Source organism: Cupressus sempervirens, chromosome 11 (assembly GCF_028749045.1).
Source record: "Cupressus sempervirens isolate cs-2001-9-10 chromosome 11, ASM2874904v1, whole genome shotgun sequence".
In the NCBI taxonomy this organism is placed as follows: domain Eukaryota; kingdom Viridiplantae; phylum Streptophyta; class Pinopsida; order Cupressales; family Cupressaceae; genus Cupressus; species Cupressus sempervirens.
The window spans coordinates 683350379-683364482 of record NC_143128.1 but is presented as its reverse complement, the minus strand read 5'-3'; the positions used below and the strand labels follow the sequence as shown (position 1 = coordinate 683364482).

General features: G+C 34.0%; 1 protein-coding gene across 1 annotated transcript; it reads right to left on the bottom strand.

Annotated features, from left to right (window-relative positions):
• Nucleotides 1-4972: 4972 nt before the first annotated feature.
• On the bottom strand, nucleotides 4973-13751 carry LOC149531557 (transcription factor DIVARICATA-like). The gene is made up of 2 exons (XM_089808552.1): nucleotides 13167-13751; nucleotides 4973-5965 (listed from the first exon to the last, which is right to left on the bottom strand). The coding sequence occupies exons 1-2, from the start codon at nucleotides 13574-13576 to the stop codon at nucleotides 5497-5499; spliced, it is 879 nt and encodes a 292-aa protein (XP_089664678.1). The 5' UTR covers nucleotides 13577-13751; the 3' UTR covers nucleotides 4973-5496.
• Nucleotides 13752-14104: the final 353 nt, after the last annotated feature.

The following is a 14104-nucleotide window of genomic DNA, read 5'->3' as shown; positions in this document are numbered from 1 at the left end:
ATTCTCTTTGTCGACACCTTTATTAGCAAGATTGTTTGCTTCTTTATTCCCTTCTCGATAAATATACTATTCTCTTTGAATTTATCTACCATTTTTAATACATATTCAAGTTTGGAGTTTAGAATCTAATTTGGGGTATTCCTTTTTCTAAGCTCATTTAATACAATTTGTGAATCGTCTTCAATAATTAATCCCCTAATACCTATCTCCTTACTTAGGATTAAAGCTTTGATCAAAGCCTCTAACTCAGCTAGATTATTAGACATTACCCCAAGGGGCTTAACACATTTCATTAAGCAATAGCCTTTATCTAAATGAATAATACATCCTAGGCCTATTGGTCCTGGATTATCCCTAAAGGCCCTGTCAAAGTTTAGCTTTGCCCATCCTATATGAGGGGGCTCCCACTTCATTCAACCCTAGCCAATTTGTTTGATTTTGAGTAGATCATAGGTGGGTTTATTAAGTTGAATGAATTCTTCCACATTTGCGCATCCCAATCAATGAAGATAAACAATTAAAAAGTGAGTGATCAATCATCTCTAATTCCTTTTCACATAATGGGCATCTTGTTGGGCCCTCAAAGCCCATCTTGGTAAATCTACTCGTTGTGAGAATTCTATTTTGAATATTTACCCAAAGGAAGATAACTTCCTTGGGTAGGCATGCAGTATCCCAATATAAGTTAAGGGGAATATCAATCTTTTCCCATTGTTGGGAATTAACAATCTTTGTATCCTATTTTAACTTTATAATTTCCATCATTGGAGGCTCCCCAAATTAATTTTTTTTCCCTGTCTTTGTGATTGACATGTCTTTTATTTAAAAATTATTCAAAAATGTATCTCTTAAATTAACAATGGGGTATTTTCAACAAATTCCCATTGCCAGCCCCCATACTGATTACCATTAACTTTAATTTTATAATCACTAACTCGTTGTTCCAAAGAAGAGTGAGTATTCTTTATGTTATTTGGAAAATTTGACTTATTTGGTGAGGGGAATCCATCTCATGAATCTTACAAAAAAAAGTGTCCTGACCTAGTCCAATATCCCATGTGAGATTGTTTTCTATTAAGGGGCGACAACTCATCATAAAGTTCTAAATTCTTGATCCTTTTGGTGGGTTTTTAGTTTGACACAAAGTAATCGGATTGACACTATTCAAGTTTTTTTTATATAAAAAAAATTGTCCATTTGTTGTCATGCTCTTTATACATTCTCCATAAAAGTTTGGCTTGTAGAGCCTCATTTTTCCAACTCCAGTTTTAAATCCCTAGACCTCCATATTCTTTAGGTTTTCATATATTATCCTATTTAATTAAAGCTTTTCTTTTTTACAGTACCTTGCCAAAAGATTTTCATTAACTTGCAATCTAGTTTCTTTTTTACTCTTTTGGGAAGTTGGAGACAGGACATTTGGTAAGTGGGGATGGTCGATAATACTGCTTTGATCAATGTTACCTTGCTTGCTTTTGTTAACCATTTCCCTTTCCATCTTTCCATTTTCTTCTCTAACTTCTCTGAGATAAGATTCCATTTTTTCCCTTTTCTAATACATTTTTCCTAATTGGATACCAAGATATTTGCATGGAAAGGATCCTTTCTTATACCACATTATATTATAGATGCTTCTCTCCAATGAGGGGCTTGTGTTGATGAAGAAAATCATTAATTCATTAGCATTGACCTTTTGGTTTGATGCCTCCATATAAGTTTTTTTAATTTGTTTAAAATTTTGGACTTGTTCCATTGTACTCTCACCTATTATAATAGTATTATCAACAAATTCTTGATGAGTTACTTTGGGGACTTCCTCGCTAACTTTGATAACTTCAATCTTGCCTTCTATATGGGCCTTCTTCATTGCCCTACCGAAGGCTTCTGCCATTATGATAAAAAGGAAGGGCAATATTGAGTCCCCTTGCTTAATTCCTCTAAAGATGATGGGGTACCATTGATTAGGAGGGATATCTTAGGCTTCAAAATTTACTTACTAGTATTTACTTTAATTCTAATAAATTGACTCGTAGTACCTTTGTAAGTTTGGTAACTTAATAAATTATTAAATTCATGTAAGCATTTATAAATTTTACTAGTGCCATCCATTGAATTAGGTTTCACAAATATTTATGTGCTTTTTGATTTGGTTAGTTTTATCCAGATTAAGCTTTGAATATATTTTAGAGCTTAATTGAAGTTTTATATATATATGTGTGATTACTTATCTCTTCTTCATTGTTACATGCTAATGTTGCAAATGTGAATATGTAATGCATGAGTCATAAGATTGTTGTGACATGTACTTCTATCAAAAATTAAGTGTCAATGATGAAAGATATACTAAAAAGAATTTATATTAAGCCAACAAATAGTTATTCCAATCAAACTATTGTGAATTATTAGGATCCTTTGATTCCTCATTAAAATTTAATTTCTACATTCATTTTTTTTAAAACAATATATTATATACTATATATTACTACATATGCAACTTTTACACCACCTTTGGGTGCAAGCACTATCTCAAGGTATGTACAAAATTATTAGGGTCAAATAATACTCCAAGCAACAATATAAATATAAACTCAAGACTAAAAATGAGTAGTTTAAAAATTGTTAAAATAATAATAAAAATTATAAGAAATTAAATGTATTTAATAATTATCTTTTACATTAAATTAATTTTATGAAATAAATTTTTTATGAAGTTGAGTTATATAAATGAGATGGAAATATATTTTTTAAGTAGTTGTTAATTTCACTAGTCTAATAATAAAGAAATTATATAAATCTAGATATAAGTAAATTTGTGAATCTACATATTTTTATGATTTTTAAATATACTAAAAACTATTAATAAATTGCTTTGTGAATTTTTAAAATATTAAAAAATAGTCATTTGTCTAGTCAATGAAGCCAATAAAATCATATTATTAGGGTCAAATAAAACTCCAAACAACAATATAAATATAAACTCAAGACTAAAAATAACTTGTTTAAATTTTTTTTTTAAAATTATAAAAATTATAAGAAATTAAATGTATTTAATACTTATATTTTTATTTTTATTATTCTTATGAAGTTGAAAATATAAACGAAATGGAAATAGTTTTTAAAAGTAGGTGTTAATATATATTTTTTTAATCAGGTGTTAATTCCATTAGTCTAATAATAAAGAAATTCTAAGAATTTAGATGTAAGTAAATTTGTGAATCTACATATTTTTATGATTTTTAAATATACTATAAACTATTAATAAATTGCTTTGTGAATATTAAAAAATATTCTGGAAAACGATAGTGTTCTATTAATTTTTAGATGCAAGTAAACTTGGGAATGTGGCATATTTTTATGATTTAAAAATAAATTAAAATTTATTACTAAATTGCTTTGCACATTTTTAAAATATTAAAAAATAGTCATCTATCTAGTCAATGAGGTCAAAGTGTGAAACGTTGTTTTAGATTTGAAAAAAGAGTTGACAATTTAGAAGTAATGGCAATTTCTAATAGATAGAACATTTAAAACTTGTAATGAGACGTGTATTGTTCTTTACAGTCTTTAATGCTTTCCATGTGTGAGTTTTGACCAAACTTCGCGTTATAGAAGTTTGTCAGCGTCGAGGATCAATGAGGATTTTTTAAAGTGAAAAATCAATTAGCCTGTGATTTTCATTAAAGTCGAACATTGAAAAGATGCCCAAATAGATCTTTCAGCGAAATAATTAGTTCCTACGTAGAACTCTTATCTGCCAAGGAAAAGCAAGGGAAACACGACAAGGTAATTCACATATATTGATTATGTTACCTTCAACTGATCTTCTTACTGACTTTATACAGAACATAACCCAAACTCTGGGATCAATTTCATAGAGGTAAATAATTTAAATGAGATTATGTTTCATTCAAGTGATCTAGTTGCTCTTATAGAGAACTTAACATGGCAAGATTAGGTTTAAAGATGTGGTACGTACAAACAAGAGTCTTCTAGTCTTTTAATACTACCGAATATGGTGATGGCTCATGAAATTATTATTAACCGTGTAAATGTAAACTCTTGGTACGTCCCAAAGGATGGATGGTTATTTTTGCCTGGTACGTTCCAAAGGGTAGTTGGTTATTTTTGCCTTTCTTTGATACCATTGAACATGAGTGGTGTTTCTGAGATTATTCCCTTGCATTTGGTAAATAGCAAAAATAGTAATGGGACAACACGTTTATCCGTTGATTTCTACTAAGTAATATTTGAAGTTAGTCCCTTAAAATGTAGGCATCCCCAAACATGTCTATTTATTATTGGAATTCGCAATCTTTACAATTATAATTATGCATCTCCTATAAACGAAACAACATGAATGGAATCCTAATTCTATTAATTGCAAAGAATCACAGAAATTTCAGCCGTAATACTGTTTCATACTACTAGAATCAATTCAAAAGAAGTCTTTAACTGTTCTATAATTTCTACGTACCATCTTTTCCAGAAACGTTAGCGATAATATTGTTCACAGCACTCCCATCAATGAAAAAAGGTTTTGACCGATCAATTATTTCCTTGAGCTGTTTCTTTACTTACAAATGTACTACATCCATAAATTCCAGCAGTTGCATACACTTTTCTCTACACAAGGAAGCATTGGGCAAAGATCCACCTCCCACACACACTATTTTCAAATGCCAGTCCAAACACATTTTCCAGCAAAAAAATAGGCTCCAATTTATCAAACAATGCTATCTCTAAAATTTTCAAAAGATCTTCTAATATAGCCTCAAAAAGGCACAGGTAACATCATGAAGGCAAATAATATTATAATCCATACAATCCCACATTAACCTTCGGATGACTATAATACACGTATGGAAAATAATATTCAGCCTCTTCAGCATCATGGTTTGTTCAAAAAATGGCCTAAAGAACAAAAATAACCCCCTCTATAAGATCTAACCACCTGTAGTTCAAACATTCAGGCTCATGTCAAACTGAACTACTTTTTCGAAAAATGGCTTTAATGTACAAGATTATCCTTGCTCAATAAAATTTTAAGCTTCACAAAACATGAGCAATGGACGTTCGTATTCTTTTCATCACTTTTTCTCTAAAAAGAAACATCTTCTGTGCCTATACCGTGCAGAAAAAGTTCATTTACACTGCCTTGTAGTACTAAAAGCTGACTGTCTCCATGCTTTGCCACTAGTATACATAATCAATTCACAGAGAGCATAAATACCAAAGAGATGAATCTAATGACCTCTATAGTATATATCTACAGAAATCGTCAAGAGTTCAGCAGATAAGTAATAGAATAAATTGAATTGCCTGTACATCTCCACCTCTTCAAAGACATCAACATGAAACAATTCTGTTGTTGGTCAGGAAACCTTTTGGCACAGCGTAGCATGTGGTGGCTAGAACCCATTTCATATTCCTTGGGTTTATGATATGGTGGTTAAACATTGATATTCAACATAGCCACCATTGCCTCCCTGTTATACGTTAGTTATGCATGGTTGGTTGTATAGGGTATCCCATCTGTGGTACACCCAAAGTAGAACCAGGAATCATATGCCTAGGCGAATGGCCTTTCTGAGAATAGGGACCATGTGGATTAGGAGGTAGCATTAGAGGGTTCACACCTGTGGGAGGCCCCATAGAATTGACCAAGGCTGCTCCTCCCATTGATGATGGATACACAAACCCTGGAGATTGACTAACAGTAACAGGCATTGAAGAATTCGTAATAGCGGAAGCTTGCTGCAGAGGAGGCTGCTTCAAATCTCCTTCTCCTACACTTGTTATATCATGGATGCTGGATCTTTTCTTCTCCTTGTTCCCAGATGTGAGCCGCAGAAAATACTTTTGGGCGTGGCTTGCTACTTGAGTTGGTGTCCTTGAGATGACAAAGTTTCTCGAAATACTTCTCCAATCACCTTTTCCGTACTTATCAAGACCCATCAAAAAGAGCCTGCATCACAGAAACAAACTAATTAATTATGGTCTCTTAACCCTGCATACATTTATTTATCTAATGAAGAGTACCTCAAATTTGTGTAGAGATGTAAATCAGAAATGCCTGCAAAATTAAGAACTACAGCACTCTTAGCATAAACTGGAAGGATATGTGTGGTTTTCTTTTCCTTTCCACCTTTCAAATATTCAAGCAATAAGACAAATTTCTTGTTGAAGAGGCCATGTGATCACTTCCATATCTATTAAGCTTAAACTAATTACTTCTTATTTGCACTGGCAGTAGAGGTCTTCACACTCAAGGAAGAATAAGGCTTGCTAAATTTAGACATCCTGATTACAGAAAGGTTTCACCCTCCCCCAACTCATCAGCTAAGCAAAGCAAATTTGACCGTAAAATCAAACAGTATAAATGCTACCTTCTATCATTCACTTGTCTAAAGACCAACCACAATTCAAGTGGCATTTGAATCCAAAAAAAGACATAACACATACAATCAACATGGCCATGAATTTTATAATCAATTTTTTTATGGAAAATCAGGAATCTAATGCATTTGGACCTTGCTGGGTTGCACACTGACGTTACTTCCAGGCAATTTAGTAAAAAGGTCAATAGTTTGTTTTCCTTCCCTTATAGTTCTACTTTCTTGCTTCTCATGATTCACATAAGACGCAATAGAATATTGCTCGACTGTACCCTAAGTCCATTCATTACTCATTATGTTGTTTCTGGAAGAAGCAAAATGTCCATAATACACATGATAAGTTATATTCCACAAAGATGCACACTTCCAGAAAAACTCAACTGCACGCGTTAGGATTTCACAAGAAAATTCAAGAAGGCACATAATACCATCATAAAGACAAAACACATCCAATAATAGAGTAAAAAGTAGAGAGCACAGCCTTTGCTGTCTTTGTAAAAGGTTCCACTAATTCACCAAACAAACACAAAATCTCTATGAAATTGCATGCTATGGTTTATCCCTGTAATATCTGGAATCCATCTGTACTTCCAAGTTTCATTCTGTTAACTCATACAAGGATCTACCACAGTAGATTCTACTTATATCTAAAGAGGACTGATGGACTTAAAAGAATGATCCCGAAATCATTCCCTGAGGAATTCCAAAGGCTCTACTGCCCCTGGTGACTGGAACCCAACGTCACCAAAAGGGCAAGTCAATTGCAAAAAAAATAAAAAAATAAAAATATCTCATTAAACATTATGATTTATCTTGTTATTGCTTATAATACACTACTATTCCTTTCATTTGGTTCTTCTCTCGTACAAGAGGTTTCCCATCAAACATGCTCAATTAGCAAAATTCAGAAATTTTGTCTGATAATCACAACACAGATGCCTGTAATGCAAAGAGAGGACTAATCAGCCTCCAAGAGAAGCCAGATCATGCATTATGTTAGAACAGTGTCTCTGCAGCCTTTGTCAAATGATTTTCTAATTCACTAGATGAAATATCAAATAACCTAAAATTCCAGACAGAAATTCTCTATACCATTAAATGGTATGGTCAATCTCTTTGCGCTATGCTAGTCTACAGCATGTATAGGAACATGTGCAGAATCGACTAATGGCACACTCACGATCTCCATCTTCATTCATCATTTGTTCTTCAAGCCATCCATATTAGGAGAAAGGAATGTGACCCTACCTAATTACATAAAAGATATGACCAAGGTTCACCTGCCTCAAATTGCAAATTCTATTGTTTTCACAAGGTTGTGGAGGTTGTTCAGTCAAAGTGGCTTCAACTATAGACAACTTCTACTCTCTTTGCCATCATAGTGTGTTCTATTTCTGTGAGCCGATTCAGTGACACAGTAATTTCATTTCATTGCCTGTAATCTCTAATTCTATGTTTCATTGGGTTCTCTCATACAACTATAAGAGGTTTTCATTAACCATCCTCAACCAGCAAAACCAAGCTAACTAATCTGATAATCTCAACAGAGACGTCTAACTATGCCAAAAACAGATTTTCAGGCCTCTAGTAAAGACGTATTAAGACAACTCATATGAGAGATGTCACCATCCATTTGCAACCACCATAATTAAATCATATCTTCTAGAAACTAATCATTGACACACAATCCTGCTTCCTGCTTGATCAAAAAGAGTGGGATGCTGAAATTCCAAAATATCCAAAAGGGATCAAGAACCCACCAGGGATGAAGTCTTGCTGAGTGCAAGGCTCCAACATCAAAAAGGGATGAGGCTGGGATCGAGCGCTGGGAGCAAGTCTTGTTGAGCGTAAAACACCGACATCAAAAAGAGATGAGGGCGGGATAGTGCCCTGGGTGAATTTGGCAGAATAGATACCCCTTAGTCCTTGGCTCTTAGCCAAAGAGGTTCAGCTGTTGGTTCAGGGCCCATATCAGGTAGCTCAAAAGATTTCGCGGATGACCTCCATCAAAAAAATATATATACCAAAAAATTCTATAACTTTTATTCAAAGATGGCACTAGGTATAGAAAGATCCTTATTACCATCCATAGAATTCTCGTTGCTTCAAAATTTTGTCCTAAAAAAATTCATGAAACGAGAGTTGAATTGTTTTTCTAGATTTAAGAGCTAAGTCACAAGGTTCGAATTCGAGTTCGAGTTCAATGACTATAAAATTCGAATGGAGTTCGGCAAGAGAAAAAATTCAAGAAAAAAATCGAATTAAATTTGCCTTATATATTTTTAATTATTTTTTAAAATATATGTAATATATCCTATAAATTATCAAAATAATTAAAATTGCCTAATAGATTTTAAAACTATAAAACATGATGACACATTTATAAAGTATAAAACATAGTATTTAATATTTATTAAGTATAAAACAATTTTTTTATTTTACATTAATTTAATAGACTGATTAAATATATATCTAATGACCTACTAGTCAAAGATTTTAAAATTCAAAGAATCAATTATATTACTTAAAAAATAATATTTTTTTTAAAACATTTCATTTATAATCAACAAATTTAATAGAACAAAAATTTATTTATAATGAATAATGTAATATATGTATTACTACATTATAAAGAAATAAACCTAAGATTCATGAATATTATTTCATTTGTACTTAAATTTAATATAACAAAGAATTCATTTATACATTACAATGAAATGAACCTAATATTACATAGCATTATTAAATAAAGTTAACAAAGACTATTACATTAAAATAAATTTAAGAAAGACTATGACGTTGAGAGACATTTGAGGACTTCGCAGACACGGAAGCGGAAATTGCAGGCGTAAGGAAAATCATTGTCGTTTGCAAGAGCCTGTGCACACTTGTCTACAGGAGCTGGAGATTTCGCATGTGCACACTCCACCGCTACAGGACTATACAAACCTTCATTGAAACCTCTGTTGAATTCTTTGTTTTCAGAATTTTATGCGTTTCAGGGCCGAAAAAATGGTTCCAAAACCCTATAAAATATGTTGCCAAATGCCTACAGTAGTAGTTTTAAAATATTTACAGCAATAAAAAAAATCTCCAATTTTTGCTGGTGAATACTAACGATTTTCATCGAATATTTTAGGAAAAATTAATATTCGGCAAAATCCGAATCTCATGCTTGGGATTCGCCGAATCCTGTGACTTAGTTTAAGAGACATTGAAAACCCTCAAGCAATTGAAAGTGAACGAAGCAACGTTCCATCTAACTTCTAAGTGAAAGTGAACTCATGTGATATGTTGCCTTCAACTATAGTGAAAGAACAGAAAAAATCCCCTCAAGCAAGAAAAGTGAAAGAACCAATCTTTCAGCCCCAAACTTTGCAGCTGTTGGGAATTGATGCAATTTACATATGTACAGCTAACCAATTATTCAAAAGTTATGGGCAATCATAACTTGTATCCTTAGGAGAGGGAACTTCTGCACGGCATAACTAGAGAAGAGAAAACCTATAGCTTGCTGCCAAAAATAGCTTCCATGGCAAACTCCAGAACACATAACATGCCCAGTAAAGTCAAAGACAGTATTGCCTTCCAAAGAACTCCTCTGCTCTAAAATTTCCATTTCATAACACAGGTTGTAGAGTTTTATGCCACACAGTTACAGCCGACAGTTCCGAAAAAGAAACAGTCAAACAAACTGAATACAGCAGGCTACCAATCATAAAATTGCAGTCATCAGATATTCAAAAATATGCATATTTTCAGAAAACTCACTAAAGACAAATACTTAATACCAACTTAAGCACTCAAATTAACTAAGTTTGCACTCCCTATCACAAGTCAAGTGCTTTCGTTTTTGGCTTTCAAGAGATTAAAATCTCTAAATAAGGAAACAGAACTTAAAAATAGGTTTCAATGCCCCAATGTGGAGTGGCTAAGGAATAATGCAATTTGCACATTTTCAGTGAATCCAAATTTAACCAGAATATCATTGGATTATAAAACATCAACAATGGGTTTGGTCCAGAGGCATAATTTCTCTGGTAACTCCAAAATAAGAACATCCACATCATAAATAGCCCTACTGTCACTTCATAAATACTACCAATCAGGACTACCCCTATTTCTATCACAATTCAAAAAAAAATTAAGGTACCTCTCAGGGAGCGCTACATTAATGTTTTAAATTGTGAAGTACAATCAAGACAATCCAAGAATGACACCATAGAAAAACCACAGACCACAGAAAAACAGAAGCAATAGGTTAAACTTCAATTTTTTTGATGAAAGCTCTAATCCAATTTTAAAGTTAAAAAAACCTTTCAAAAAAGACATCAATTCCAAAAATGATATTTCCCAGGAATTCATGGAATTTTATTGTTGGCTTCGTACCATTCTAAAATCTTCCAAATATACAAGGTAAAACTCTGATGGCCCTAATTTTTTTTTTTAAATAGAGGATTCAAGGAAATTCCCTAATATTCTAAGAAGAGAACAAAAAATTGGGAAAGCTACTCAAAAAAGTAGATCTCTGTTATTCCCCATTACATTTCCAGACAGAAAATAATAATTTGGGAAAGCAATGAAAAGCTGCAATATTAAGGATAAACACAAGGGTTTAAATTAAGATTTTGCATGGACTGCAACAGCAGGCAATTCGCATATTTTCAGCTAACCAATTTATGAGGAAAAAAGAGTTGTAGAACAAATAAACCATGTTATCATCCTCATATTGCCAGTGATCAACAGTTTACTCTTTAGTATAACAATTCAAGGATTTCTTTATTTGCATGTAGAAGCTTCAGAATTGGCTAAATCTCCGTGCAATCTGCATATTTTACCTCTTATGCATGAACTTAACAAACAACCTAAATTACATACCATCCTCCAGGCTCCCATAAACTCCAGTAATCAACAATTCAACTTTAATATACCATAATTCTAAAAGCTTCCAAAGAAACAAGGTAAGACTCTGTTACCCCTAATTTAAAAAAGTAGAGGATTCAAGAAGTTCCCTGCTCCGATTCCCATGAAGAAAACAATAAATTGGGAGAGCTATGGAAGATTGCAAAAGACTAGAAACTCTATCTTTCCTAATTTTAAAGAGAGAGAGGGGGGGAGACCTCTTATCCCACTTATGGGAATGAAATAATGAATTGGGAAGACTATGGAATGCTGCAGTGTTAGAAACAAACACAAGGATTGAAACTTAAATTGGCTTTGACAGTCAAACCAGCAATTTGCAAGTTTTCAGCTAACCAAATTTATGAGGAACAAACGTTGTAAAGACAATAAACCATGTTACCATCCGAAAATTTTCAGTAATCAACAGTGTACCATTTTCTATAATAAGTCAAGGATTTATTTTCTTGCATGTAGAAGCTTCAAGAACCTCCACCCCAAAATAGAGTTAATAAACAATAGGTTTCATTCATAAACTGACAGTAGCTAAAACTTCATGCCATGTTAAAATTTTAAGCAAATTAAAATTTCCGTTTCCATTGCAATCCAAACATTCTCTCACTTAACAAGATTGAAACAACCAACCAAAGACCCCAAACACCTCAGATAAATGAAAAGGATTTAAGCACAGTTTCAATTCTGAAATTAAAAGTCATTAAAAATTCAAATAATAGGCATATTTTCAAAGCATCCAAACAACAAAGATTTCAATCTCAGAAATGAATATAACTTGATGCAATATGCATATTTTTACCTCTTTAATATTAACTTAACAAACAGCCTAATTTTTGTACCATCATCCCATAAACTGCAGTAATCGACAATTCAAATTTAACATACCACAATTCAAGAGTTTCTTTCGTATTACAAGATAGAAGTTTTCAACCAAACAAACATTAAGCAAATAAAACCCGACAAACCAATATTTCTGAATCATAATTTTCAGTAGCCAACGATTGACGCAATTCACATATCGGCAAGGGTTCCTTTCATTCGGTAGGATCAGAGTACTGAACGCAACAAAATAAAAAGCTAAAAAACAGACCTCGTAAAACAAGAATTTGATTCCGAAACTTAGAATAGCCAGTGATTCAAACAATTTGCATATTATCAAGCGTTTCTGTTGTGTAGCGGGATTGAAGGCGCAAGCCAAACGATCTCTCAAACGAAAAGCCACAATCGAAGACATCAACAATTCCAAAATTCGCAATAAGGAGCAATTCCCATGAACTTTAAAAAAAATCAAGGTCTTAACGAAGATATCAACAATTTCAAATTTTGAAACAGCTAGCAATACACACAAATCTGAATATTTTCCAACGGTTTCTTCACGAAGATATCAACAATTCCGAAATTTGCAATAGCCTGCAATTCACGCAGATTAGAATATTTTCAAAAGATTTCCTCGCGAAGACATCAACGATTCCAAAATTCACTCAAATTTGGATATTTTTCAAACAACAATTCCGAAATTCGCAACAGCTAACCATTCACACAAGCTTGGCTACCTTTCAAGGGCTTCACTACGAAGATATCATCAACTCCGAAATGCGCAACAGCTAATAATTCACACAAATTTGCAACAGCTACCAATTCATGCAAATTCAGATACATTCTAAGGGTTTCTTTACAAAGATATCAATGAAAAACTCATCCCGAACAAAAAAACAGACACTTAAAAACCCTAACCAATCGAAACTCGACAAAACCAAGACTTGAAACCTAAAAAGATCTCAAATTCACGCAATTCACATTCCAACAACCAAAATTTTCAAAAACCGAGCGCATTCGAAACCAAAACAAAATCCAAACCTGTGCTCTTCCTCAGTCCAGGGCACGCCCTTCTTCCTCTCCTGCTCCGACGCCTTACTCGACGCCCCCCTGACAGAAAACGGCGGCTTCGAACTGGTCGCGAATTCCGGCGCCGACTGATCAGACGAGAACCAGTCGGGCGTATACGAACCCTCTGCATAATCCGGCAGAGCAACCCTCCCGGCCTCAATGATATCCACATCCTCGACCAGCAACTCATAATGCTTCCTCACATCCTCCGCACTCTTCCCCGGCACGCACCCCGCCACTCTCTCCCACCGATCAGGCGTCTCCTGTTCGAAACTCGCCAGCGCATGCTCAAACAACTTGTTCTGCTCCGCGCTCCACCCCTCGTTGAAACCATAATAACCGTTCGGCCCAGCGCCAGCCGAATCCATCTCGAACTTCATAATCCGAAATCAAAACCTTCAGAATCAAAAATCAGAAATCCAAAAAGTTTGAATCAAAACAAGTACTGGCTATTTAATCAGGCCCTGAGCAACAATACTGTACGAATGAATCCACGGACAGAAAGGCAAAAAATGATAAGCCGCGATAAATAGCGGACCCGCTAAACAATACCCTCTCTGCCTTTTAATCCGATCCGCCTTTTTAACTCCCACCAAAATATCCAATTTCTTCCTCTGGTGGGGCCCCCGATTTACATACCCACGTGCGATGCTTCCGTCAATTGACGCACTTCTCTAACAGATTTCCTCCCGTGTACGGCGAGTCGGCGACGGCAACACTGCGTCGGCGGAGGACACGGAGCCGCCGTGGTCTTGACAACCGAGAGATCTCATAATCATAATAATCATTACATTTTATTATTATTATTGTAATTATTACTCTCTTCCTTGTAATCCAAATAACGCGGCCTAGACTGTGTCGTTATTAGGCTCTGATTTTTATTTTTATTTTTTTTAACCCGAGGTGTT